Below are 26,883 nucleotides of genomic sequence, written 5' to 3'. Positions count from 1 at the left end.
GCTGGCGTAACTAAACAGCCGCGTTTACCTTAAATCACCGCCAGCTGAGTGTCCTTTTTTCGTGTTATTTCCGCTCAAGTTCGTTTCGCTCGACCAGCAGAATGGTGCGGTTACGGTTTCAAGTGCCAAAGGTGGCGTCAGCTCTCACTGCTCTGGCAGTCACGTCATTGATCCTGCCCGCCAACGCGCTGTATTTCTATCTTGATGGCACGCAACCAAAGTGCTTCTTTGAAGAGCTGCCCAAGGATACCCTCGTTGTCGGTGCGTCGCAATTGTCTCATGGGGGCTTTATCCCAGTAATTTTAGTACTGTTGCACGTGCTAATTGCTTTATAAATACAGGCCACTTCACTGCTGAAGCTTACAACGATCAATCACGGCGCTTTGAGGATGACCCGAATCTCGGCCTACACATTTCCGTCGACGAGGTCTTTGACAATGACCACCGTGTAGTTTCTCAGCGAAGCTCTGCCAAAGGACGCTTTACCTTCAGCGCAGCCGACTCGGGCGAGCACAGGATCTGTTTCACTCCTTCTGGCGCTGGCTCGCGAGCGGGTTGGCTGACAGGTGGCTCGCCCAATGGAGGAATTAAATTAACACTGGATATGGCCATTGGTGCTACGAGCGCTATTGAGAGCACAGACAAGGGCAAGATGGATGACATTGTGCAGAAAGTGAAGGATCTCAATGGTCGCCTCCAGGATATTAGACGCGAGCAAGTGTTCCAAAGGGTAAGTTTAATATCAGGCCTATGTCTCTGACGTTGTGATTTCAATGCCTCCCAAAAGCATACTCTGAAACCCTCTACGAGGACGTCCGAGCTGACAGATTTTGTGTTTCAGGAACGAGAAGCGGAATTCCGTGACCAATCTGAATCCACTAATGCGCGAGTCGTTCGATGGACACTGATTCAGCTTGCTGTTCTGGGCGTTACCTGCGCGTGGCAATTATCTCATCTGCGAGCCTTCTTTATCAAACAGAAGCTCACTTAACTTCTTGAGTTCCCTGTTGCCGTGCATCTTGTAAGGGGGGGGATTTTCAAAACAATACCGGGGAAGACAGTTAAAATGCGCTTACACTGCATTGCATTTATTGTTGAATAAGAGACGTCATGCTCAATGTATAACGAATATGCATAATCTATTTCTACTCAAGTATATGTTTGACATATTTCACAATGGCATTGATACCAACCCTTGCTAAAATGCAGCCTGAATCTTGAATACCCTGGGAAATGGTGTACAACCGTTGACGAATTTATCAGGTAGACTATAGGGAAAATCAAAAGTCACATGTATTACAACAGGTCTTAACAACTGAAAATATAAACATATTTGATTTTGGTTATTGTCAAATAACTTGTAACTGTCCCATTTTCAAGTCCTCAGGCACCGAGGTCAATGCCGCATATTGCATCTAATATGAGAAAAGAACACGCAGTGTGCTGTCGAACAGCGCTTGAGGCTTACAACATGACAAGAGGCGTAATGCAAGTATCAAAAGAATTCAGAAAATGAGGAAAGGTTCGCGCCGTCCACAACATGCAAGATGAGCCGCTTGTAAGGCGCTCTGATACTGACTTATTAGAAAAAGCGTTCAAAGATGATTTTTTTTCGTGAGGGAAGCGTCCTCTATGTCCTTGCCCATGTTTACTTCACGCTCCCGGCTGTTGTGGCAAGTTCACGCCAGCGTTGAGAGGACCGATCGGTTGCATGGCACCGTAGGGCTTGGGTGCACTATAAGACATGCTTGGGCTAGGCCCACCACGTCCCATGCCAGGGTATGGCTGGTTTTGAAACGGGCGCTGACTGTCCATAAAATTTGAGAATTGAGACACAGGTGGCTTGGATGGAAGATGAGAGGGCGAGCCCCATTTTGAGATCGAATTGGGAGGTTGTTGCGGCTTGATGAACCTCGCCTGGCTTCCAGGGGAGCCAAAATGCTGTATGGGCCCCGTAGGAATTCCATTGATACCTTGAAGCGGAGTTTGAGGGCCGTACCTAGGCCCAGTGAACTGATTATAGCTGGGTCTCTCGTTCCCCATTGCGTCCTGGCGGTTGCTCAAAACGTTCATGGGAGAGAAATTGGGGTTCCCAGGAAATGGACGAGCGTCCATACCAGCAGGTGATCCTGGAGCAAAAGAGTTTCCAGGAATGAAGGACTGTGTCTGCGGATTAAAGGACGCGCGGTTGTAGCTACCAGGCATAGGATGGTGCGGCAGCGGAGGTTGTTGTGGGTTTTGCTGAGATCCAGAACCATATGGTCCAGGATTATAGCGTCCAAATCCCCAAGGACCGGAAGGAGCGCCGGACGGGAAAGGAGGTGTTTCGTGGGGTAGCCTTTGGGGCGAAAATTGAGGTGACTGCGCTTGAAATCCGCTGGGGTAGTATGATTGACCCCATGGTTGTGGGCCGTGGTGGGATGGCGGCCGGTCCCCTGATGGAAATGCGTTGATTGATGGCGGACTGAACGTTGGGTACTGTTGTGGGTTCGAGGCTTGGGGTAGAAGTGGCCGCTGAGAACCAACCGGTTGAGAATAGCCCATCGGAGGTGTCTGGTGAAGACTCTGATTGAAGGATGCGGCCGGCAGTCCTGAAAAGGATTGCTGGTTCGCGTTTTGATACTGAACATCAGAGGGAGTTGTTTGACCATACGCGGGGCTCATTATTCCCTGTGCTGGGTTGACGGGAGCCTGGGAAGAGACCGCAAAGGGTGGCTGAAAGGATCCTCGAGAGTTGCTTCCAGGGTACGGCGACATGCCATATGGGGAAGGATAATACACATTGTACTGCGATCTGGCCTCAAATCCATCGTCCGCGGCCTCTCTTGCTTTCCTGGGTTTTCTTTTACCTGCTGCAGAACTCGATCGAGAGACACCTTTTGAGTCGTCCCTGCCATTGCTCGTTTCGCCGCTCTCAGAGCCTTCGAAGCCTTTGAAAATTCGATCCCGTGCCTCTTTGTATTTTGCTTCTCGCTCTTCACGAGACATTGATGCTTTATCTTTGGCGGGAATCGATCCACCCGGTGACTTGGTTCCTTCAGGGGAACCTTCAGTTCCACTTGCGCCTCCAGCTTCCGAGACAGCTTTTGAGGCGTCTTTGGAGCTCTGCACAGAGTCTCCCGCAGAGTTGAGCTTATTCGGGTCTTCCTCCCCTCGTCGCATTATTTTGACGGGTGGCGTATTAGGTGGTGGTGTATTTGTCGAAGTTGGAGGGTTAGAAATTCCAGTCAAAGGTGGAGGACTTCCAACTCAGGTCAGCTTGGCTTCTTTCCACAAATAAAGGATAAATAGACTCGCTCACAGTCTACAGAATGGCGTTCTGTAAAGCCGAACAGCGCTAATCGTATTATCCACAAAATGTGTGAGGAAATAATAATCGGCAAGTTTATGGGATAGAAGACGGTAGAAGGAATTGCACGGGGGTAAATCGAGCGTGGGTTCTCTGGCGCGAGTTCTCTAATTAGCGATTTGCTCCGCCCATATTACTCGGAGAGGTGCTTACTTTGAGTCTTTTACGAAGGATATGACATCCTGCTCCAAACGAAGAAGAAATAAACGATCCTTTGGTGATTCCAGAGCTTCCAGCAATTTCTCGTCTGGGGCCTGTTTTGAGAAGTAAGCAGCACCTGGGCCTTCCAGAGGCACATGGCCGGGCAAAGACTGTCCCTCCGCAGCACTCTTAGAGGAAGGAGGAGTCGCTAGAGCCTGGGGTCCTGCAGGCGGGAAGTTGGGAAGATTGAAGCGGGCTGCAATTATTCCTCGATGGGGAGAGGGACCCATGCGCTCGGAGATCTCATGAAATTGGTCTCGGAAAGGCCGACCACCGTTATCTGAACCCAACCTTGAACCATTGGCACCGGAGCCAAGGCCGGAATATGTTTCGTCATCTTCAGCGGCTTTCACGCTGGCACTGTCGTCCGGACGAAGTGACTCTCTTTCGTCCATAGCAAACGTCGTCACAGAAGCTACGCTCTTGCCATCGAGACTGGGTGCCTTAGTCGAGACATCCGACGCAGAAGTATGTATTTGATCGTCCTCTTGGACTGAGGATACAATGGGAGTATGTGGCTTCTCGATATTTCTCGGATGCGCACTATCAAATTGGCTCTTAATTTGAACGGCATTAAGGTCTTCGGTGACGCCCTCGAGATCATCCGGATTTACCCTCTTGGAGCGATCAGGATTCGCCTGTATCGAGACCTCCGCGGGCCTATTCATGGGGGCCAGAGAATGTGGTGGGACAGGCATGCTTTTGCTGACATCAGGCGGCGAAGAATTTGCAGAAGTGGTAGCTGTAATCTGGAGTTGTAAGGTCAGTACATTGTGGAAAGGATCTTGCGAAGATCCAAGTAGTTCTTACCTGTGCAAATGACAGCTTCGCACCGCTTGCATTATCTGTCAAGCTAGCCATTTTGCTATTCGGTTTCACAAAGTCCAGCTTGTTTAACGAGTACAGTAGACGAGTCGAAAATCCAAGTGCCCTGAGCTAAAGGGAATGTCCACGAAAGAATGTAAGGACGGAGGTAAATCGCAAATCCAAGTCAAACAGCGGATGTTTCAGACCAAACGAAAAGGATTGAAAAAGAAGCTTGCGGCATGGTTGGAGAGGGACAGTAAGACTCCGCAACGGGTGAAGGAAATCGAGGAGCTGGATCTTGGACGACAATCAATGCGAAGAGGATCGTCGTTGCAGAGAATCGGGCTGTAGACAGTCCGCTCAGTCGCACGCGAAATCAGCGAGGAATCGCGGAAGGGAGCGGAGGTAAGAATAAAAACCTCTGGAGAATAAAAAGACAATTCCCCGGATCGTCCGTGTGACGAGCCGTCTAGAGGCTGTGCCAAAAGGGAACGGTGGCAGGGTGGAGAATCGAAAATGTCCCGACGGACAAAGTCGAGCGTGGCAGCGTTAGGCCAACATCGACGAAAAGGCTGAAATGTAAAGTGTGTCGGCTATGATGAGAGTGGTTGTAGTTCCGTTACCCTATAATACATACAAATTTACTAGGCTAGCGACTGTACTGGTACAAAGGGCAGGGCCGTCATTGTGCGCGCCAGCGCTTAATCCAAAATTATCGAATCAAGTCGAATCTCAGCCGCGCGAGTGACCTCAAGCCCTTGCTGTTTCCCAAACAACTGACGACGCTTACTTGCTTGCCCATTGCGACTGTCTTCGCGTTTACCTTAAAATTTTGGCTGTACAGAAAGGGCCACTGTTCACCCCTTTGCACGTGGAGGCTGTTTTGGCAATAAATCAAAGACTCTACAGCGCTCGGTCCAAGCATCGACTCTATGAACCGGTATCGCGGGCCTACACTTGGCAATCCGTCCAAAGCAACGGCATCAACTCTATGCCAAAAATGTCTTCAACGAGATAAGTGCTAGCTTTACCGTTAGGCACGCTCCTCACTGACAAAGACAGCACGACACTACAGCTATGAGTGTAAAACTCCATCCCAAGAACGGCCATACTTGAGTCGGCCTTCTCGAACACAACAGCTGCGAGACCCAAAGCTGCTTCCGAAATTGACAAGTGACGTGCCGAATGATTTATTAAGAAAGTACGCAACATTTTATACAAAAAAATTAATTTATACAGGGGCTAATCATAATTTCCATATAGGAAGGGTGTTGCCGATGAACTGCTAGCGAAGCGGGAGGAAGAAAGAGGTCGAAAACGCGCAAGGGAAGAAAGCATTGACTCCCGACGAGGCCGTTCGAGATCAGCATCTTCCTTCTCATCCAGTTCCGTTTCTACTATATCTACCAATCGCTCCCTATCCCGCTCGCCCAGCCCTCCGAAAAGTAGTAGACATCATCACGGCCGACACAGCTCCCGTCGTCGCAGGTCGCCGGTGAGTCCCGTTCGCACGAAAGCCAGTCATAAGAGACGGAGATCATTGTCCTCTGGTTCATATCGCTCTGGCTCTTCTATTGAGAAAGGGGACTCAGCCCAAGCCCGTGGTCGAAACACAAGAAGACGCCGAAGCTCCACAAGCCCTGTTGTGCGCGGACGGCAAAGGAGTCGATCGGGCCCCACCGCCAACTTTGATCACAAGCGAAGCAGAAGCCGAAGTATGGATCGCAGCAAGATCGCTCGCACGCGGCGAACCATGACACCGGAAGAATATGACACCGAAGGAGAGCGCGAGCAAAGATCTCGACGAAGGGCGCAGCGGAGGTACTCGAGCAATCACGATCGATACGGCAGGAGCTATCGGGATGGTGACTTCTCTTCGCAGGACAGACGTGGCCCGGAACCCCCTCCTGCTCCTAGAGAGAGAAGCTTAAGCCCGTACAGCAGACGTTTAGCATTGACTCAGGCCATGAACATGGGCCGCTAAGGTTATAGGGGGTTTTTTTTTGTTGTTTGGATGGTTCGGCATGTGCGGTTGGATTTCATCTCCGTGTTCTGCTTGGAGTTTGGTGCGGAGGTTCGAATTTTTTTTGTTGCTTTCCATGGAGCGTACCACCGCTTGTGAATGTATCTTGTCACAGCCCACTTCTCTTTGCAATTTCAAAAGATGAATGAACCCAAGATATTGTTCATCTCAGGCCCGTCGCCTATGTAACCAAGACGCCTTAATTTGCCCGGTCCGTATGTCAAATTCCTAATATGCGTACTTCCCTCCGATCTTATTTTATGCTAGATCCTCCTCTTCCATTAACCGCCGGTCCTCTTCTTCCTCCCTTTCTCGTACACGCACTCCTTCGACCAGTGAGGTTCCCTCCAGCCCATGATTTCCATTCTTTTCGCCCTGGCCATTGGCTGTCGGTTGGACTCCCTGGATCCGTTCCCGAACCAATCGAGCAATAGCATTATCTGTCCGGACATTGAGAATCTCAAGCTTCCTGTCTAGGTCTCTCTTGAGATCCCAGTTGGGTTTTTTTGGTTGTAATCTGAACAAATCGATTGGCTTATCCGCCTTCTCTTCCTCTTCGGCTTTTTTCGCAGTTTCTTCAGCAATGTCCCGGGCTTGGTCTTCGAGAGTGATTTGATTATCGTTGGGGCCCATTTCAAAGCCTAGTTTCGGGGCGCGCATTTCAGCGTCATAATTACGCCCCGACAGAAACTTTGTTGTAACATCCGCTGGCTTTCCCTCGACCGCCAAATCAGCTGGCTCCGTCTTGTCTTCTTGTATGTCTTCCTGTTTCCTCTTGAGGGTTTTCAACTGGGCCAAACGAGCCTTCCGCTCGTTCGCGGCGGCATCTAATGACGACTGGCTGGACATGGCGAGATTCTTGTGGTGAAGAAACAGGTAAGATTAGAAGCAGCAGAAGATTCGCAAGGGGATTGCGACTAGCAAGCTGAGGTTTGCAGGTGACCGCTTCGATTTGGATGGGTCCGAGGGGCTTTAGTTTGTTTGGCGATGCAAGAATATTGTGGCTAGTTTCCTAAATTGGTAGCGTATCCGCGCTTCCAGTCTACCACCTCGCCGCAGCCGCGCGCATCTCGCTCGCCTCAAACATCTCGGTCAACTTTTCGCCGGTATCATTTCGAGGCGCCAGTTTACTCAAAAAGATATGCCTTAATGCCATCCCGTGCTTTTGGTAGTATTCGGCGCCTTTCTGGCGCTGATCTCCCGGTTCTTCCTTTCCTAGCGCCTAGGTTTGCCAGACAATTGCACCTTGATCAGGAATCGTATCGCAATTTCGCTACACATCGACGCAACAATGGATCTCGAGTCCGCATCAGGGAGAATGAACCCTCTCTTCGAAGCCACGAGCCTTTAGAGCGAAGCCATAGCCAATGGAGGGGGGCGAGACGGTCTTTGGCTACTTCAGCGTCGAGAAACGCTGTGGAGGCTTCTTCAGTTGCGGCGTTTTCTGAAGAGCCTCCGATTGGATCGCAACTTCCAAATAACGGCTTTCTGGGTGCCGACGGGGAACAGGAACACCCGCCTGCTTCATTTCGAGGCCGGGACTACGTTTCTCTCCCTAGATTTGAGACACCTCCAAGATATGTTTCGTTGAAGCCGACGTACACCACGTCAGATTTCAGCAACCCGCCTATCCTCGAATCTCTTTCTACGGAATGGACTCGTGCATTCTCGGCCATCAATTCCGAATACGATCATCACAATGTTTCGTCTGCACTCCGCCGACCGGTGAAATTTCACCGAAATAAGGAGCATTGGGTGGAAGGCATACTGGCCAGCGGATTTGACCGAAAAGGCATGTCAGAGGAGTGGAGGGAATTGAGCGATTCTGCACGCAGGCAACGCTGGCCTCATATCATGCTATGGTCATTGCAGCATTCTCCAGAGTATGCCCTTGTTTTCTTGGAAGCAACGCATATGGCCCCTTTTCCGCCAGGCTATGCGGTCGCCGACAGTCTTGATCACATCATTAGCTATTATTTTCAAGGCAAGGATGCCATTGAAGAGAAAGTTATTGATGAACTCATCCGAGCCATTTGCTTGCTTTTAAATCGAGGCCCGTCGCCTGTGCCTGATCTGCATCAGCAGACAATATATCGGCTTCTGCAACGTTGCACGGAAAAGCAGGCAATCACACTATATGACGCATTAAATACAGCCAAAGTACCCCTACATGAAAATACTCTTCTACAATTCGCCGCCTTCTTTTCACGAACGGCACACTTTGGGCGGGCTACTCGAGCACTTCAATTGCTCGCTCAGCAGGAAGCGGATTTGTCGTCGGATAAGGTCCTCAGCGTTTCTGTCACATTACTACGCAAGAGTGCGGAGCAAGGCAATGGTTACAGTCTAAGTTCGCGGATCCTCGCAGAGCTTCTTGAAATTGGCCTGCGCCCCAATCTCGTTGTTTACAATGTCATCATGCTCAATGCGTTTGAGGCTGGCGACTCTGCGACTGGCTGGCGTGTCCATGACCTGCTACTCAAGAATGCTGTCAAACCAGACAAATTCACATATTCTATTCTCATGAAGGAAGCCAAGGCCAGCGCCAATATCGAAGTCATCAACCGCATCGCCACGAATGCGAGAAATGACGGTGTTTTATTCAATAATCCACATGTCATCACGGAACTCCTTGGCGCCATTTATGCCTTTCACAAAAAGCGAAAGCGCACGCGGGCTGATGCTTTCCAGGCGCTTCTCTCTGCATTCAAAGCATTTTTTGATATTCAGCCTCTCGTGGATCTCGGCCTCGCTCCTGTAACTTCTCAGCCAAGCTCAACTCCAGAAAGCGTCGACAGTGCCACTGAAAAGATTGAACCTATTTATGAGACAGGAGCCCAAAAGGATGCAGGCTTCTCTCCAATGCAAGCTTCTCCTCAATCTCTCACTATCATGTTGACAGCTTTTCTCGAGCGCTGTCCCTCTCACAAACTTATTTCCCAACTTTTTACTCGGTACCGTGAGCTTATCGATCAGGGTCATCCTCTCATCTCACAGCTCGCCGAGACAGATCACACGGCAAATTGTTTTCTCAAAGGTCTTGGCAGGTTCTCCGAAACTCTTCACCTCTGTCCAATGGTAATCGAGCAAATGCTTGGACCGCCTACGGACTCTTCCCAGTCTTCTTCACACCATGGCTCTCCAGTTGGCACTGGACACAGGGCGGAGCCTACAGTTCAGACTTGGTCCATTCTCCTCTACGCCTTTCACCGCCACGGTCAACCCGCGGCTGCTGAAAAAGTTCTTAGCATGATGAGCAAGCGTGGAGTGTGTGCGAATCAAGTTACTTGGAATTCGCTCGTGAATGGGTACGCTCAGATGCAGGACGTTGAGGGTGTCGTGAGTGCAATGAAGCGAATGGAGCAGGAAGGGTGGGAAGTAGATAATTGGACGCTTGAAGGTCTAGGCAAGGTCGTAGATCGAAAGAGCTTGATGGATGCGTTTGAGGATGCAGAGCATGGTGCACGGAATGAAGATGGTCATGTGGATGGGAGTCATGATTCCGACACTCCATTGATTACGGTGCAATCAGATGTGAATCCTGAGCATAGTAACGGGACACCTCTGTCAGACGCTACAACTGAAGGACGTCTTGCTGAAGATCCCAATGTGGCTCTGGAAGACCTGGGTAATAAGAGCAAGAGTGAAACCAGTCTGCCCTAGCCGTCGCACATTTCTACCTTTGGGGAAAGATGAATCCGTTTAGATAAGAATCATTTCTATGTATAATATTTTAATACTAGTAAAACGTATTTCCGTGGAAACAGAAACTCAATACAGTCCAAATTCGCAATGCTCAAGTGTTTGTTTTAAGTGAATGTAATGTTTATAATGTGGGCCTTGGTAGCAAAATCAGCTGTATAAGAGGGCTATCTAGAAACTACGCCGCGCTATGGACAGTTTCAATATTATCTCCTTCTCTAGACCTTTACATGCTTCAGTACGGAGGTATGATCATTGTGTTATTGGCATTTGGCCAGGCTCCGGAGGAGACATCTCAGGAAAACGTGATAACAATAGTGATTTTTCTGAGCCGGGGAAGGTATGTGTGCGAGCGAGCACCGCTTTGCATATAGAACTCAAGTGTCCGCGTTCCAAACCAAAGCCCCTTCAAAAATAAGAAATAAGAAACTTCTATAAATTTTTCCCCCGTCTTTTTGAAGGTTTATTGAGGGGTTTTGGGCGTCCGGATATTTGTAACGGGCTAACTTCCGGATATACAGAGTACAGTCCAAATAGACTGTCCCTGGTACAATATTTGACAGGCCGTCGGAATTGTACTGATAGGTCTTTTACCACCAAGCCAAAGTTTTTCAGTAGTATTATCTTGTCGATCGAGGGGCTCTTTTCGAGGGAGAGTGCACAAGGTATCTATGCGTAGAGATTCTTTTGTAGGACTTGGACAACATGGCGTAGAGCAGGAAAATCGTCAAGGCATCCACATTCGATCATGAACTTGGAATGGACTCCATCCCGCTTCACAAAGGACGTGTTCTATCAGACCGCCTGATTTGATCTCTGAAAAAGTGTGTCAATGCTGACCGGCGTTCTTGATGAAGTTGGAAATCTTCGAGGCTTATTGTCAATCGGACTCGCAGCCGTCCGCAAGGACCATGACTGATTCTAACAAGAAAAAAGCTCGTTAGCATTGTGAAAAGCACTAAAGAGCAGAAGATCTACTCACATTTCTAGATGTTAAATAAATCACTAAAGCCTGATTTGTGCAGGTCAGCCTGGTTGACAGAAAATGCTCAGGGAGGTCCTAAGCTTTGACCGGCAGCGAGTCATCCTAACGGCAGCCACACAGTAGTGTTTTCGATGTTCGCCCTCGCCATACCTGATGGCTCTATATTTTTGATTGTCGAATGAATAATTTTTCAATAAATGATTTGAGAAGAATATAAGGCAGGTAATTCACGTTTTGTTGTGAAAGGGGTTCTGTCGAGAGGGAAGGCAAACAGCGCTGGCGCTCAGCGCTTCGCGGCGCCAAAGGGCAGCCGAATGCTTTACCTATACAGCTACAACACAGGCGCCAACTGCGTCCGCTACAGGCGGCTGAACACGAACCGCCCGCTTAGGGAACGCACGACTTTTGTCGACCAAGTTTCCCAATTCTCCCCAAACGCCCTTCATATCGCATACACGGCGCTCACTGCGCTTATTCCGCTTGCACGCTCGAGATGAATATGGTCTCACCCGACAGAACATGATTCAATAACAAAAAAAAATTTCGAGTCCGCGGCGACTCCCTTCAGCTGGAGTGCAGTGGATTCAGTTCGTCCGGCCAATTTTCTCTTCAGCCAGTGGTGTGGATGTTGAGCAATAAACATGCGGAAAAGTTGGGCAGCTTCGCGACGGGTGCCTAACAACATTCCAAAAAGTATTTAGAGCCCAAAACTCCATGCAGCGTTTCCTTGTCTAATTTCGTTTTGCTGATATTTGGATTCCGAAACAGATATTCCCATCCAGTCCTACCATTCGAGATTTACCCCCGACGTTGATGATGTTGGGGCTTCTCGTCGGCGACTGAAAGCCCGGCAGCCAATATTTCAAACTTGGATTGATTTATTCTCCTGATCCTTGGCGGAGAGTGTCATGATATCTCTCTATTTCTGGCTAATGACATACGCAGCATTTACTCCATAGTCCAGAGTTCAACGACGACGGCTGTGAGCTACGCAAATAAGTGGACTTCCGGGATCCTTCTTCCCTCGCGCGGAACAATCGCGGACCGGCGCATACTCTTGAGTCTCACCTTTGAGCCTTGCCGATATATTTTTGCCTACCATCTGTCAGTGTCGAGGCGGTGGTTTGGGCAATTTACAACTGGTCAATATGTTCCCTTAGGACCGTTATTCAGTCCGGTGCCAGAGCCTTTCGACGGCTAGAATCGTAGGATTGCAAAATTGGCCTTTCCAGCACTCTTTTTTGTCCGAAAATACTCTAATAAAACCAAGAAGCCCAAGTCAACGGCATTTCTCTGCGGATGTGAATTTACGATGCCGGCCGTAAAGCAGTGTACAGAATATATAAATTCGAAATAAGGCGGGAAAATGGTCAATAAAAATAAAATGTCAATAGAAGAAATTATCTTAATATAATATTGTCCCGGTGACATGGTAATAAGCAATGTAGGTCCGGAGCCTGGATTCGCAGATTGATTCGAGCTTCTTATATTCCTCGATTTGATATGTTTTTCTTATATTCAACTGGCAAGATTTCACGGCAGTTATCCAAGAAGCAAAAATCTTTGGCCTTCAGAGAGAATGGACGTTTAATGTCTACATTGCTTTATCATTCTAGATTTATTATTTGCTGAATTACTCGTGCAGAGATGAAGACATGTGAAGTCCAAAAAATTTCCACGGCCGAACCATATATGTCTAATAGAAACAGAGTGCGCGCCACAATAATACGACAGGCTGACAACTACCCGAAATGGTGAAGATGATAGTGTCATGCAGGAAGATTTTGTCCATTTTCTTCCAGATTCTAATATACTGCGCTGGAATGCAGAGAATACAGTCTTGCCTGCTTTAGAAGGCTCTTGTTGACAAAAATCTCTTCATTCAGGCCGTAAACTAGCATAAATGTGTACAGAATTTTAAAGCGAGCTATTATAACATCACTATATCACGGTTATTACCTCAATCTATTTCATGCCAATCTATTCAATTCACACACTGTAAAAATTTCCCATAGGCAAGATTATTTCTTCGATACAGTGGCTTCTACAAGCCTCAAACTCTCTCCTCAATTCTTTTGACCGTGCCGCTTGGCCCGTCCACAGTCAATCTCTATTACGATATACTTATATCACATACAAAGGTCTCTAAAGAACAATAATACCCCGAGGGCAGTGGGGCATTTTGGGGCTAAGGCAAAAAGGGGGGACGAATACTTTTGTTAATTGCACAGGGCACTATGCACACAGCACGACCAAAAGCTAGTAATGTCTTTCTCGTACTAAGAGACGGGGAGGCCAAGGAATGCGGCAAAGCGGCAAAGTGACAAAGGGATATTGCGGCAAAACTAACAAAGTAGCAATGCGGCAAAGTAGCAGATGAATATACCAGCAAAGCCCCACATGTTCGTGCAGAGTCTCAAGGTCTCACGGTAGTGCAATTGTACTAGAGTCTTCCGTAGCGTACTCGTTGAGCTCCACATTGCTTTGAGAATGCTAGCAAGACACCACGGACGAATATGTAATGTGAATTGTTTACGAGCAATCATCTGACATAGCAATTCCTTCCTAAGAGGTTTTATTCAGTCTAGGGGCCGTAATGCTTGGTTAACTAGTACCGGCTGACTTAAGAATCAAGGCTGCAGGGAGGTAGAGCATGTTACGTACAAGTAACTGGAGGAATACTTGTGGCGTTCTACTACGTAACTACGCCGTTGGATACGAAGGGTCTGCCTGAAGTATCAAAAATCGAGTTGAAGATCCCGTTCGACAAGTCTAGAGTATTAGTTCCGAGCGTTGGTTGTTCAACAAGTCTTTCTCATGATGCAATTGTCCGAGTCTCGGGAAGTACTATACAAAAGCGTATAGCGTTTGTTCCGCAGCTCGCCCATTTTAGTAAATCATTTAGTTGGGAGTATTCGCTCTAAATACTGTAGCTAACTTAGCCTTTGTATTTGTTCGAATATCCATGGTCTTTCCAGGGTATATGGAATGAACCATGGTTCACAAGACGGTAGTCTTGTGATATCGTTTGGATGCCGTCGATTCATTAGCTTTGGTTGAACTTGTGTATTGAAGTACGGTGCAAGCATATTCCTTTATTCAATGACCATATCTACCACAGTATATCCGAGATCATCCACACATCCTGGCATAATCGTGGGTCCCGGAAACCGGAAAAGTGACAGATACAGTAGGCTAGCACGTTCAAATCAGTGTGTCATGTCCTGCGCTCGTACGATAATGCTCCAGCCATCTGGGACAAATATTCCATAGGATTTCATACCTTGCCCTTGCCATATCCCAATCTCTTCTCGCCATTCTTTGGCAATTCTCTTCCAAACTTACGCCTAAGCCAAATGAATTCAATGCCAAGAAAACGGCGACCAGAAATTTTCAGTCAAGTTTCGTCAATTCTCCCTATCCTAGTACGATTCTTTCTCCACCAACGGCCACCGCGTCATCACTTTCGCAGTGTGCCATTGGTCCACATTTGAATCAATCGGTTGAAACATTTTTCACAAGGGTCACAATCTTCACCTCACAAAAAGCATTCAGGTGTGATTAGAAGGATATCAAAGCAAAAGTTTTGAACGCCCGATTGAGCCGAAAAAGGTAAAAGATGATTCGAGGAAAAATGTATATTGCGTTGTTGTCCTGATTGCCCTGTTGCCTCGCCCCTTGCGGCAAGGCACGGCAGCGAGGCAGTTCGGCCCGAAGCGGACCCAGTTCCGTTGTTGTGCAAAGAGGGAAGGTGCAATTGCCAAGTACATCCCAATTCAACCCTCCCGAAGGAAATGACCGACCAGCAGAACGCCGAACAGGGGCACAGGTGTTCACTGGCAGGAATGGTTCTTTTTCGCCCGAAACGACTGAGACATAAATGATGCATGGCATGTCTTGAAAACCATGCCGAGAACGGGACGGGTAGATATCTCCCTTGAAGTGAACCCCCTTGCGTAGTTGCTTCACCGCTTAATGTTGTTGAAAATTTACGTGGTTGGATTGTCAGTAGATTGAATGGGCTTACTGTCAAGAATAAAGCTCATCTCAGGCTTCGACACTCCCATAGCGAGGCATATCCATTTCCGGTATATCAGCTATAGGTTGTCGTGTGTTCAACCAAATCTGCCAATTAAAGTGTATGCTCTGGCAGAAATGAATTGGAGATGAAGATATTTGATGAAGCTTTCTAAATACAGCCTCCCACCGTCAATGGACTTTTAGAGTCAAGTGATGATACTTCGGTTGGATGCAGTCCAGGCCATAATTTCGAGGCACTGGCAATGCGAAATATGATTATGGTAGTTGAAACAATATATATGCCGTTATAGGAGTGATAAAATACGAAGAAGCTTCGGGCTTTTTGAGTAGATAAAAAAAGTTGAAAGGGACATTTTCCTCCTCGCAGTAATGCGCAGAAGAGAAAATCCACAATGTGTTACCCATGGTCAGATAAATATTATCAAGCATCCTAAAACTGCAATCCAGGTATACGAAATGAGCCATGGCGTACTGAGTCGATTTGATTGTCCTCCAAAGCCAAAAAATTTCACCGTCAAGGGAAGCACCAATCCAATATTCTAAACCCTTCAAACTGCTTGCTGGGCGTGGAAGAGAATGCGAAATAAGATCGGCAGTTTCTGCACGACATTGTGGTCAGTTCATCAGCCTCCCATTCGATCCATTTTTGATGAGGATGTACACACCTGAGGTAGCAAGAAACATAACGCCTCTTACCGGGAGTCCGCGAATCGTCCAAGACTCTAGGAGAGTTGAAGAAGCGATTTAGGCATTCAACTTGAGCATTGTGCCGCATCAGTATTCCTCCGTTGAAGTCCGTCCGATTCTTGTCTTTCCAGAGTCCATGAACCCAAGATTCGGATTTTGGGACCACTTTCGTCGTGCAACAAAGCGCAAGTAGAGGCAAGCAATGAACCTAGCTTCAGCCAGTAACCCATTTGCTTCGTGAGACGTAAAGGCCATATGCTGAGATCCAACGGCAGGCGCGGGTTTAATTGGGCGGAAAGGGAAATTTGGACACGAAGCCTTCATACAAAGTTTCGCAAAGCGACGACCGCGTACTCCTACAACCATTGTATGCCTGAGATCCCTCGCCCATTATGCAGACCCTCGATGAACTTTCCGAGATGTTTTATGTGAAGGTGAAGACGACTCCTTCCTTTTCGAAGCCTGGTAGATCTATCGAGAAACAGTCAAAGTCAAGGAGCTGAGACGGAGAAGGCTTTCTATCGCTGTGACGAACGAGACTCTGAAATTTGGGTGCAAAGCACCTAGAGATCGCATCAAGAACCATCCATGGCTGTATTGTGTCTGTATCTATTAGCATTGAACTTCCAGAGACCACCCGGAGTTTGCATGTGGAAAATGGAATTTCTTTGGGTCCAACAATCCAAGTACAACTCCACGTCACATTCATATAAAGGTGCAAAGTGCGCGAGATTAGTAGCTAACTTGAGATTATCAGTCTCTCAGTATGGAGGAGTTATGAAGAAGAGCAATCGTCTGAGCCGCATCGACAAGGCTCTGGGTTTGTTGGTTTGCCAAGCAGAAATGGGCGTAATGTTTCAGAGGTGGAATTTTGAGAAGCATCCTGCAAGCTTTAAAGCGACGAGCCTTAAATGCCTCCTACAGATACCACCATGCCACGGCCCTAAAATTCTGCATCGGGATTGACTCAGAGGAGGGAGACTGCGTCGTGAGCTTGATGTTGGTTCCAAAGTCAGAAAAACTGCCCGACGAGGATAAGAAATTTTAGTGGCAAGAAGCTCTTCTTGACCAACACACTGATCAGTGCAGCTCGCTGTACAGAAGAGTAAAGATGTCCTATGGCGTCCAGCAAAAATGCCTTAATTCTGGGGGCATGAGCCTGAGTCTGGCCAGTGCGTAAGAAGCTATTGAGGAAGACGAAGGAACCGGCTGCCGCCCATGGTGGACAGCATCTGTGTAATAGCATCAGACAAAAGGGAAATGTCAATGCTGTAATAAAAGGGACAATTTCCTCTACGGAGAAAGCTTCATCGCGCTGGCCAAGAGCTTCAAACTTCCTCACAGTATTTGCGCAACCTTCCAAAGTGATGTAAAGCAAAGAATGTGGGCGGGATGCAAACCGTAGGTAAGTTTACTGATCTTAAGCTCTCCATGAGAACGATAGTCTACGAAATCGGCCAAATGTTACGAAGAATTACGTTCAGGCTCTTGACCAACATACAGTTTCTTGTTTCTTTCAGTGCTACCCATTTTACCAAGATCCGCGATCATCATTGACAGGTATACACGATACCACAACAATCGCGGCCGAAGGATGTTCTGGAGCTGGATACGATAACTACCAATAACAGACTGCGGAACACCCTCAACAGAAACCCGGAGAATGTCCAGAGGGGTGACTTGTAGTAGTGTACCCCCTGTGAACTGAAAGCATGATCGGAGATTGGTGTTAACTGGTCAAGTTGGTGGGTCTACCTTAGCTCAAATTCTTTATCCAAAAGTCAATTCTGTCCGAGTTTCGAGTCGTTCCAACCAGACTCGTAACAACCAAAAGGTCTTGCCCGTCAGCATTTTGCCGGCACTGTCTAGGCGAGGAGGTCTGTTTCCAATTTCCTTCATGGCTCACTACCAAAGCTCCACTTTCCAATCGATTTAGTCCTTTGCTTGACCACGCCAGCTTTGAAAAGGATGTCGACGGCAAGGATTTAGTAGTCATTGTATAGTTCCGTATGGTAGGAAATTTCGTTCTAGATTGAGACAATGCTGGGCAATAAGTTTACATGAACATGACAGAAACCAGGCGGATGCTTGAACATTCTCCAGTCGCATCCTATGGCTCGAGACTAGTTGTATGTTGGATGTGTGTAGGTAAATCAAATCACCCCATGTCAGGTCGATGGCATCCTACATGGCACCGTCATGGCGTCCTGGTATTGAATTTCTTGATAATGCCAAGTACCGTTCGGAGGACAAGCCCGATGATCGTCACACATTGCTTCGATAGGAAGATCGCGCCTGTGTTGAGCACCCATCGAAGGGGCTACGCTACCATATTCTGATGCACTCCCCTTGATTCAAATTGCCGCCCGTGTCAGTCATAGCAAGTGGCAATTGATGTGGACTGAACAAAGTACGTGATGAGTTCAAGTAATATTCCGACGCAGCTAAGGACGGACTATTGCGTTCAGCGAGTGAGAATAGCGTGCGTCAAGGGGTGGAGAAAAAGGGCAGGTCCTCTCGAGAGTTCAAAGCTTCACATGCCCCTGTCAAAGTTAGGAAATAGTGTACTCCGTAAGAGCGCAGGTATGCTGATCGGAAGCCAATGGACCCCGCTAAAGTCCGCGCGAAAGGCAAGAGAGGATTTGCGCGAGACGCCCTCGTAATCGAAACGAGGCATGATGGGGGGTCGTCGCCACACCCTTCCTGACCCATCGCCCGCGGGCAGGGGCCAGCCGCCCGCGACTGATGAGCGATAAAATGCCGCGAGGGGGGATGGGGAGGGCGGCCAAGCGGTAAGCACGTCGGCAGGCACGAAGGGGGCGCTCGGGCAGGCCTCCCCCTACCGAGTCCAGCGCAGTGCGAGACGCGCAGGTGAAAGGGGATGAGAAACCAGAGGAGTACAGGACCGATGAAATTAGCGCAGCCAATGGGCGTGCGCATGTCCAGTCCAACGAAGAATCAAATAAAAATGCAAGCGTTCAGTGTTACATATGTGACGGCTGCAGCAAGCACACTAAGTGGACCAGGGTTCGCAAAATGTCCTGAGCAATAGGAGCCCATAGGGTGCGAGAATCTCCACCCCAAAGGGATGCAGCATCCCGACGAGCTCATCATCAAAGGCGAATATCGTTCTGACAAAGAATGAGGGTGCAGGAACAAACTGCGCTGCCCTTTGGCACGCACGTTTCTTTGGTGATAGCCGTTATAGTCACCATGACGGAGGGTGGCCGGTTCGGCGTGCGATCCTTTTTCAGGCCAGCTCCGTTCCCTGTTCTGTCCAGCGTGGTCGCTCATGTGCTGCGCGCGAGCACTCATCGGTCATCGGGGGCAATCGATGAGCTGGAACGTACGTAGTAAGCAGGAGCCGGCCGGAAAGATTCGATTGTACTCTACCAGGCGACGCCAGATATGGCAGTTTGCCTTCCCCAAGGACCTTAGTCGATTAAGATCGGCTGGGCTGCGCTTGTAGGCGGCGGATAGAAGCATTTGGTCAGAGAAGGCTAAAGGATGTGGTGCCGTGCTTTGAGCTCGGGAGCAGGACAAGTGGAGCAACCGACGAAACCATTTCGTGCCCGCGGCTGCATGTCGGAGGATAGGTGCTCAATATCGGCAAAATTTACCTGAGCTTTGGTAATGGGGCCAGTCCCTCACTTAGTCTCGCACCATTCTTGAGAATAAGATCGTCAAGGTCCTTCTCTGGTTGTCCACCGTTTGGCAGCACCTTGCAATCTCTTCTATAGCAGCGGCGCACTTCTTTCCAGCTGCGGCTTGTCTCGGGGCCCTACTTACGCATATCTGGGGATTCAGCAAGGATGCCATGCATCGCAGGCTGCAGCCGCTTCTAAGCACATGACGCATTTGTCTTTTCAAAGAATATGGACGGGGCCACTGCGCTCATTTGATTTTCTTCTTCGGATTTTTCCGCCACGATTGGCGATAGAAAGCAAGCAGAGTCAGAAACACTCGTATGTATTCCGTAGACTGAATTGGAAAAGAATGTGTCGGTAAACACTATTGAGAAGGTAGCTTTAAGCTTACCTATCAGTAGTTAAAGACGCCTTGCTAGGCTGAGAAGATAAAATCAAGCCTTCCTATGCTCGTTCATCGGTCGTCGTTCTGTCATTGATCAACAAAAGATAACATGAGATGCAAGACTTAACAACTTGGCGAGAATAAGGTGAAATTGGCCAGGAACGACGGAAGACCCATATTGATGGGACGCTGTTATGCCCACCAGCCAATCATGAGACGGTGCCATCGGAGAGTCACGAAATTGAAAATTTCCTCGAGAGCCAATTCGGTGTATCTGATACTCTTGGTGCCACTTAGCCTTGGAGCAATTGTCACCAAAGGGTGTTAATGAACGGGCGGGATGCCCATGACATTTTTCCAATGGGCGCGGGCCGGCGCCTAGGGTCACCGGTGAGCGGACGGCCCGTCACCGCCCATCCAAGCAGGCCTTTTCACCCTTCCCCCATCCCCCTCCCCCCATAAAGGACAAAATGCGGTACTGGACAGTTGCAAATGAAGGTGGTGAATTGAGCAAGCATGGAGAGATTTTTGGTCACAATGCATTCGATAGAGAAAGCAATAATAAGAGATTGACAAGCATCGTGCACATTCTCTTTTCGCTTTGCCCTTTTCTTCCTACCCTGTTCCCTGGACCTTGCTTGCATGGGAACCAGTCACGCGAAATGGACAAGTATGGAAGTAGTGTCGAATTGCTCCGTGTGCTCAGAGTGGGGAACATTTCTGGTTGGCTGGCTTAGGCTGTACTTTAGAGACCGTTGATACCCAAATGCACACATGGCAGATATGCCCTCGAAGAGCGGGCCGCACTCGATCTGGACCATGATCTCGGCGTCATTGAGTGCATCCCTTGTGTGGTCTGACGCTAAACCCGATGATCATTTGGCTGTCGAGGACGCCGCGCACGCTTTCGCGTCCGCGCCAGGGCGCCACGGCCACATCCCTCCGTTCTGCTTGATACTCGTCTCGTTCTGTTGTCTACCCCCTTCGCTTCGTCGCTGCCTTTGCCGACTTTGAGCGCGTTTTCCGGACTCGCACCCGCCGCAATCGCGATACGAACCTGCTACCCGAGGCGCTCCAACGGTCCGATGAGGTCTCCCCTCGTCTGCGGCAGAATCACTTTGTCCTTTATTCGCTGCCGCCATGAACAGGAAAGGCAAATGAAAAAAATTTAAAAAATTTGTGAAAAATTCTCTTTTTTTTTTTGTTGAATATATATATTATAATATTATGTTTTGTTTACTCTCGAATTCATTCTCGTACATCGCATTAGAAAAGATTAATACAATTTCCGAAGAACAGGCAGTAGGGGTTTGTGTCGCGTTAGATTTATCCAATTAGCGCTTGAGGCAGTCAGGTTAGCCGCGAACGAGGGGCAACCTGACCTTTCTACCCAGCGTCCGCTGATTCCAACCCGTTTTATCTAGACGAAGTGGCGCTGAGAATTTTGCAAAGAAGAGGAAAGTATAGACTAAATTCGCTGGAACGTTGTCGTTTATTTCTTTTTTCTTTTTCTTTTACCTCTTTTCAAAACGTTTATGTTGACAATGTATTGAATGAGATTACTTCTCGATCAGATATGAAGCTTGTTTGTCCAGCAAACTATTTGTAGTGACCGTTGAAATCTACCTTTGCTCTGAAATAACTGTTCGACTGTGTTAGATATTTTTTTTTTTTCGTTAAGGCCTGGTATGTGATTGGTTCAATCATTATAAATGGGGTTAAAGTCCTCTGCAAATCACGGGAGGCTTTTTCGCCTCATGGAGGGTGGCAGGAGAGTGGGAAATATACCCTCCACGGCCACATGTCAGCTTGCAGCAGCGATTTCAGGGAACTTTTTCCAATGACACCTCGTAGGTATTGCTGACAGTTCTTATAGTAATCAAAAAGTCGTAACAAAATTCAGATGTGCATATCAAACACTCGATTTTACTTTGCTACGGTTGAAGATTCATGCAGGTCAATCTCTCTTTTCGCTTCGCCCAGCTTGGAGTGGATAGATGGGCCTTGGTCGCCCACGCGAGAGGCGGCCCTGGGCACGAGCAGGACCACAGTATTACCTTCAAGCTACTGATTGTGACCCGCCAACGCTCCGGGATCTGGCCCGGGATGTGACATGCATGTCCGACCGCAGGGGGCTTCTCAACTACCATTACCCTAGACACTTTGCGACACTATCAGCGCTTGCATGATTTGACGTCCCCTTTAGGCTCGGGTTTCTCTGCACTGGGTGTCCTTGGACAAGGAAATGGGAAAGGGGCGGGGTGATGTCCATGCTATGCCGCGCTGAGTAGTGCCTGGACAAAGTCTGACAATCATAGAGCGAATAAGCGCTCTGTGGAGCTCTTATCCCAGCCGCACAAGACCTCCGGACAAAATTCCAGGGGCGCTGCTCCGAACAGCGATGATCATCTCCCCACCTGCCCCTGTCGGGATGAGCATTTGAAATCATTGGCAAGAGGGAAATTGAAGTGCAAAATGGCCACGGTCGGATGGGTCGAGCTGATCTTCGTCATATGCCAATCCCTGCTGATTGAGATGCGGATAAAAGTCGAACATCATCTGAGAATGACAGCAAGGACACAAGGGCCAATGCTGATCATCATTGCTCTGTTGTGCAACACTACTTTCGGTAGGCCACTGGCGTTGAGGGACCGTTCGAAGTTCTTTTTGGCGCCTAGGGTGCACAAGAAGGCCCTGAGTATCGAAGATTACCAGTGATCTCTATTGTCTCAATGTTATCGTTTGTGACGCATAAGGAGATGGGGCCCACGAGGATTGTGAAGAAGACCACGACGAGCGGCTCATATTCGCAAGATGGGCATGGAAAGCGTAGCTTGTCCTCATTTGACCCCTCCACATCGGCCGTGAGCGCAGGGCAGCTCGAAGGCAATGGCACTAAAGTATAACTAAAATTTCTCCCCTACCCACTACCCTCGCACCCGTAACAAGACCTCCCCCCTCCAGGTCTGCTACGGGTTGCCCTCCTATCGCCGGTCTCGCCTCCCGCGTCTCCAGCGCGGCCTCGGTTAGCACAGAGCCAGCGCAGGTCAAGCCGAGCGGGACATGGCCCACTGGACGGTCGTTGACTGGGATATGTTTCTGGGGCATTCAACTCTGACCCATCTCCATATTATTCCCTCTCTAAGCCTAGACGGACTCGGTTGTCCTGTGTGTCTCTCTATCCCTCTGCATTTAGCGGCCGTCTGGTGGGGGAAGCCACCTCTTTGGTGACGACGTGCGTGCAATTACGCCGCACATATACGGCAGAATTAACAGGGCTTGCCGGATACGCCGCCTTTGTGGTGCTTCGCTCTCGCTCAAGTCATCCATGGGCCCTCCAATTTTGGCTTAGGCGCCAATGCCGCGGCCAGGAAGCAGGGCGAAAGGCGTGTCCAGCGACGCAACCAACCCACCACTCCCACCACCATCACCACCCCCGGTCCATCCTCCTCCTTAGGGTCCTTTCTTTTTCCAATTTCCTTGGCTAACTGGCGACCACAAGTCACCTCATCAAGGTTGCGCAAGGAAGGTGAATTAAATTCTCGGGGTAATTTACGTGATTGATCGGCTAAGCTGACCTTTGATCGGAGGAGATGAAAGACGAGTGCAAGACCGTTTATCATCCTAGAGAGGAGGAATAGGCGCACGATGCACCCGGAGCTTTGACTAACCGATTTGATGGATTTAACTGAATGCCTCGCCGCTCCCTTGCACTATACTTCTCTGATAGTGGTTATCGTTGCTTTGGACGGGTGAGTTTTCCCTTGTCCGGCTCCTTGCTAGGTTTATCCGCCCTGTTTCCTTTGCCTCTTGCCCTGGTCCAATCATCGGAAGAGACTCACCCGTTGGCAAGCCGACTGTTCTTTCTCTCTGGCGTCTGTTGCTGCCGCCCACTGAAACCTCTCAATTGGCGGGTTCTTATTTGCACATCCTTCTCCGAACCACCATCCAGACAGTAACCCCATCGAGCGTCGCCTCTACCCGAAGACCCGCCCTGCGCCCCATTCCAATTACTCGATTCTTGCGGGCGTCACTGTTTTTATTCTTCTGCTTCGGCCGAACTTTATACACACTGCTGCCACTCCTTCTACTGATTTCGTTTCTATTCACCTCCTTGGCCCTGATTTTCAGTTCCCATTGTTGCTCAACTTCTTCCTTTATTTTTTTTTTGCTCTCAGTCTCCATTTTATTGACGTCTGTGCGTGCGAAAGCAAAAAAGTTCTCTCGGCCTGCCAGTACTCACTATACGTTACGTGCATCTTCTTCCCCAGTTCAAGGGTCCAGCCAAGAGGACTTGGTACCGAGAGCGGCTCTGGGGTGAGTTTCGACCGCCCGCGTCTTCGTGCCACCCTAGGCAAAACCGCGACGGCCACGACTGAAGCCCTCGCTGTTCAACCCCCGCAGCCGCCAATATTGAACGACGACCTCTCTTCCTCTGCCGGATACAAACTTCTTTCCAATCTTCAACCACAAATTCCGTTCCACTGTCAGGTGTCGGAGATTTGCGACTTTATCAGCTGCAAATCATCGTCATTTCGCTGAAGCGTGGCGCCTATTGCGACCTGTCATATCCCTCGCGAAAGCATAGACGCTCTTCAGCGCGGCCCACTTGCCTGCCCACCCTTCAAGCGACCTGAAAGCAGAACCAGCCGACATTAATATAGCACTCTCCCGCAGGGGCCTTCGGGCGTGCACTCTTAACATCGTCCATTTCCTTCTGCGCCTCCAGGCTGTCAGGACATTGATCAGTTGCATTGCCTGCACCGGCGCTCTATCGCGAGGTAAGTGAATCGCACACTGGTGATGCAACTCACTCGACTCACTCGTGCAGCGCACCTGTACGTCAAACCTTCCTTGAACGAAGCCCAAGCATAACTTTACGCCTCCGGTCGCATTGGGGCGCTCTCTGTGTAATCGCGTGGCACGTAAAAGGTCTTGCCTGCCATGTCGTCGGTCGATCCGCAGCCAATGGGGCCTGCGCCCTCATATTCGGAGAGGGAGCGTGTTGATGACGCTCCTCCGGCTCGGTTCACTGCGGTCAATGGACGAGACACTTCTGCGGTCAGCGACATGAACGGCAACATCCACGCTTCGTCGAGACCGAGTCCACCTAGTAGCAGGCCTGGCGAGCGCCTGACTTTATCGACACGCCGCGAAGATTGGGTGCGCCCACCGCCGAATGTCGACGGACCGGAGACCGACAAACCTTCTGATCAGCCCCCTTCAAACTCTCACGCAAATTCCCATAATCCGAGCCCTCACAAACGGAAGAGATCCGAATCTGAGGGCCGTCAATCGACAAGTGGCACATCCTATCAGAGCCAAGTTCCGTCCAAGTCGCCAACGGCAGATCATACCGATTTCATCGACTCAGGCTTAGGACCAGAAGGATCCGAAGGAGACAATAGAAATGGACGCTATCATAATGGCAGCTCGACCCATGACCAGCGCGCGCGAACTCTGCCATACCCCGCCATCTCAGAACCGGATTCGCGAGACGTTGCCGCTGCCCACGGCCCTTGGTACGGTCAGGGCACTCAGGGCCCTGCGCCACCCTACAACGGATCACGGACCGATAGCCCAGCCCATACTGATGCACAGCTGGCCGAAGCGCTCCAAAGAGAGTCGCACAATCTCGATTCGAGCCGCGCTGTATACAGAAATACTCCCGAAGATGACGAGGCCGAGGCAGCCTCTCAGAGGAATATGGCAGGCGGCTATGGGACTGATCGGACCCCTCAGTCTGGCGTCCAGGTTGATCACAAACGTCGCAAGCGAGTATTTAGCAATCGAACAAAGACGGGATGCATGACATGTCGTCGGAGAAAGAAGAAGTGCGATGAGGCAAAACCTGAGTGTACGTATCCCTCTTACCACGGCAATATGCTTCGAAAAGCCAACCTCTGCCATTGGCTCCCTTTGGAGCAGGTTCGGCCTTACTTAGCTAACACTTCTTCCTCCCAGGCCACAACTGTCAAAAAGGCGGATTTGTCTGTGAGGGATACCATTTGCGAAACACTTGGCAGAAGCCCTCGACGAACCGTACTCCTGTGCCCCTGCAATCAAAAGAAGATTATCCTGTCGTACCGCATCCTCCTGCTCATCCTGCACCCGCAGTGGTGGCACCGGCACCACCCACGCAAGGCGCCTACAGGCTTCACCGCGATCCGAGTCCACCCCTCTATGCAACCAGCATGGCTCAGCCTGTCGTTCAGCACCCGGACCCTATCTCTGAAAGTGGTCAGGTGCGACCCATTATAGTTGATGATGATCACTCGAGTCCTCACGGCCCTGGGTCCCGAGCTGCCTGGAAGCCCGGATGGCCACAACACCGGCCGGTCAACCCGCCCTACCTTCCAGAACAGGTCGCGCAGACAGATTTTGTCCGAGTACCGCCGATTCATGAGCTCTCTCGCCGGGATTCTGTGGACGGCGCCACGACGGCCTCACCAGCGACAGTGAGCCATCGATCAATTCTACACCCTTCGAATGCAAGCAGTCCCAATACGCCAAAGTCGCAGGCAAAGACGGCTCAGATTGCTCTTCAGCATGCTGCATCACTGCGTCCACGGGTTGAGAGGACGCAAAAACAGAAGATGCTGTCGGGCGAACTCTATCTGCCCTTTAGTGCCCAGCTGGTGGAGGAACGTGAACGGTGCAAAGCAGCTTGTTGGCGGTTCAATAACGCCACGAATCCTACCCTCGGGGTTAGTCGAGAGGAACGGGGCCGTCTCTTTCGCGAAATACTACAGCCTCGAGACTCGTCACTGTACGGTAATCCAGAGGGACCGTCGCCGGTGGGAAATGTAGGCGAGCGGGTCATTGTCGAGGCGCCCTTTACGTGCGACTATGGCTACAATATATCTATTGGTGATGATGTCGTCATTGGGACCAATTGCACGATTCTCGATACGTGCAGTGTCATCATTGGACCGCGATGCATCTTCGGGCCGAATGTCAGCCTCTTTGGTGCGACAATGCCCTTGGACCCTCGACGAAGAAATGGCAGTCAAGGACCGGCGGTGGGTCGAAATGTTACCGTTGAGGAAGACTGTT

General features: G+C 49.5%; 6 protein-coding genes across 6 annotated transcripts; 3 read left to right on the top strand and 3 right to left on the bottom strand.

Moving 5' to 3' along the window:
* Positions 1-28: 28 nt before the first annotated feature.
* Positions 29-1,262, top strand: L228DRAFT_244489 (hypothetical protein). The gene is made up of 3 exons (XM_018331936.1): positions 29-261; positions 342-730; positions 842-1,262. The coding sequence occupies exons 1-3, from the start codon at positions 102-104 to the stop codon at positions 989-991; spliced, it is 699 nt and encodes a 232-aa protein (XP_018191169.1). The 5' UTR covers positions 29-101; the 3' UTR covers positions 992-1,262.
* A 103-nt stretch (positions 1,263-1,365) lies between these two features.
* Positions 1,366-4,879, bottom strand: L228DRAFT_244488 (hypothetical protein). Its single transcript, XM_018331935.1, has 4 exons — positions 4,361-4,879; positions 3,503-4,299; positions 3,302-3,442; positions 1,366-3,241 (listed from the first exon to the last, which is right to left on the bottom strand). Exons 1-4 carry the CDS (start codon positions 4,409-4,411, stop codon positions 1,654-1,656), a joined length of 2,577 nt encoding a protein of 858 aa, XP_018191168.1. The 5' UTR covers positions 4,412-4,879; the 3' UTR covers positions 1,366-1,653.
* Positions 4,880-5,134: 255 nt separating this feature from the next.
* L228DRAFT_244487 (hypothetical protein) lies at positions 5,135-6,537 on the top strand. Its single transcript, XM_018331934.1, has 3 exons — positions 5,135-5,371; positions 5,423-5,558; positions 5,621-6,537. Exons 1-3 carry the CDS (start codon positions 5,290-5,292, stop codon positions 6,339-6,341), a joined length of 939 nt encoding a protein of 312 aa, XP_018191167.1. The 5' UTR covers positions 5,135-5,289; the 3' UTR covers positions 6,342-6,537.
* Positions 6,464-7,358, bottom strand: L228DRAFT_79833 (putative coiled-coil domain-containing protein). The gene has a single exon (XM_018336869.1). It carries the CDS (start codon positions 7,227-7,229, stop codon positions 6,639-6,641), a length of 591 nt encoding a protein of 196 aa, XP_018191166.1. The 5' UTR covers positions 7,230-7,358; the 3' UTR covers positions 6,464-6,638.
* A 109-nt stretch (positions 7,359-7,467) lies between these two features.
* L228DRAFT_244484 (hypothetical protein) lies at positions 7,468-10,163 on the top strand. Its single transcript, XM_018331933.1, has one exon. It carries the CDS (start codon positions 7,530-7,532, stop codon positions 10,041-10,043), a length of 2,514 nt encoding a protein of 837 aa, XP_018191165.1. The 5' UTR covers positions 7,468-7,529; the 3' UTR covers positions 10,044-10,163.
* An 8,045-nt stretch (positions 10,164-18,208) lies between these two features.
* Positions 18,209-18,835, bottom strand: L228DRAFT_79782 (hypothetical protein). Its single transcript, XM_018336868.1, has one exon. It carries the CDS (start codon positions 18,733-18,735, stop codon positions 18,283-18,285), a length of 453 nt encoding a protein of 150 aa, XP_018191164.1. The 5' UTR covers positions 18,736-18,835; the 3' UTR covers positions 18,209-18,282.
* Between the last annotated feature and the right edge of the window lie 8,048 nt (positions 18,836-26,883).

This window comes from Xylona heveae (genome assembly GCF_001619985.1).
Source record: "Xylona heveae TC161 unplaced genomic scaffold L228scaffold_2, whole genome shotgun sequence".
Lineage (NCBI taxonomy): Eukaryota > Fungi > Ascomycota > Xylonomycetes > Xylonales > Xylonaceae > Xylona > Xylona heveae.
Note: the sequence above shows the minus strand (reverse complement) of the source record. Positions and strands in the feature narration are given on the sequence as shown.

Bases quoted from the DNA above. Each gene is read 5' to 3' on its own strand.
- L228DRAFT_244489 (XM_018331936.1), top strand. From the start codon at position 102: ATGGTGCGGTTACGGTTTCAAGTGCCAAAGGTGGCGTCAGCTCTCACT. The intron at 262-341 runs GTGCGTCGCAAT...TTATAAATACAG, and splicing joins CAAGGATACCCTCGTTGTCG to GCCACTTCACTGCTGAAGCT. The intron at 731-841 runs GTAAGTTTAATA...TTTGTGTTTCAG, and splicing joins GCGAGCAAGTGTTCCAAAGG to GAACGAGAAGCGGAATTCCG.
- L228DRAFT_244488 (XM_018331935.1), bottom strand. From the start codon at position 4,411: ATGGCTAGCTTGACAGATAATGCAAGCGGTGCGAAGCTGTCATTTGCA. The intron at 4,300-4,360 runs GTAAGAACTACT...TTACAACTCCAG, and splicing joins CGAAGCTGTCATTTGCACAG to ATTACAGCTACCACTTCTGC. The intron at 3,242-3,301 runs GTGAGCGAGTCT...CTGAGTTGGAAG, and splicing joins AGAACGCCATTCTGTAGACT to TCCTCCACCTTTGACTGGAA.
- L228DRAFT_244487 (XM_018331934.1), top strand. From the start codon at position 5,290: ATGAACCGGTATCGCGGGCCTACACTTGGCAATCCGTCCAAAGCAACG. The intron at 5,372-5,422 runs ATAAGTGCTAGC...CAAAGACAGCAC, and splicing joins CCAAAAATGTCTTCAACGAG to GACACTACAGCTATGAGTGT. The intron at 5,559-5,620 runs GTACGCAACATT...ATTTCCATATAG, and splicing joins CCGAATGATTTATTAAGAAA to GAAGGGTGTTGCCGATGAAC.
- L228DRAFT_79833 (XM_018336869.1), bottom strand. From the start codon at position 7,229: ATGTCCAGCCAGTCGTCATTAGATGCCGCCGCGAACGAGCGGAAGGCT.
- L228DRAFT_244484 (XM_018331933.1), top strand. From the start codon at position 7,530: ATGCCATCCCGTGCTTTTGGTAGTATTCGGCGCCTTTCTGGCGCTGAT.
- L228DRAFT_79782 (XM_018336868.1), bottom strand. From the start codon at position 18,735: ATGCGCACGCCCATTGGCTGCGCTAATTTCATCGGTCCTGTACTCCTC.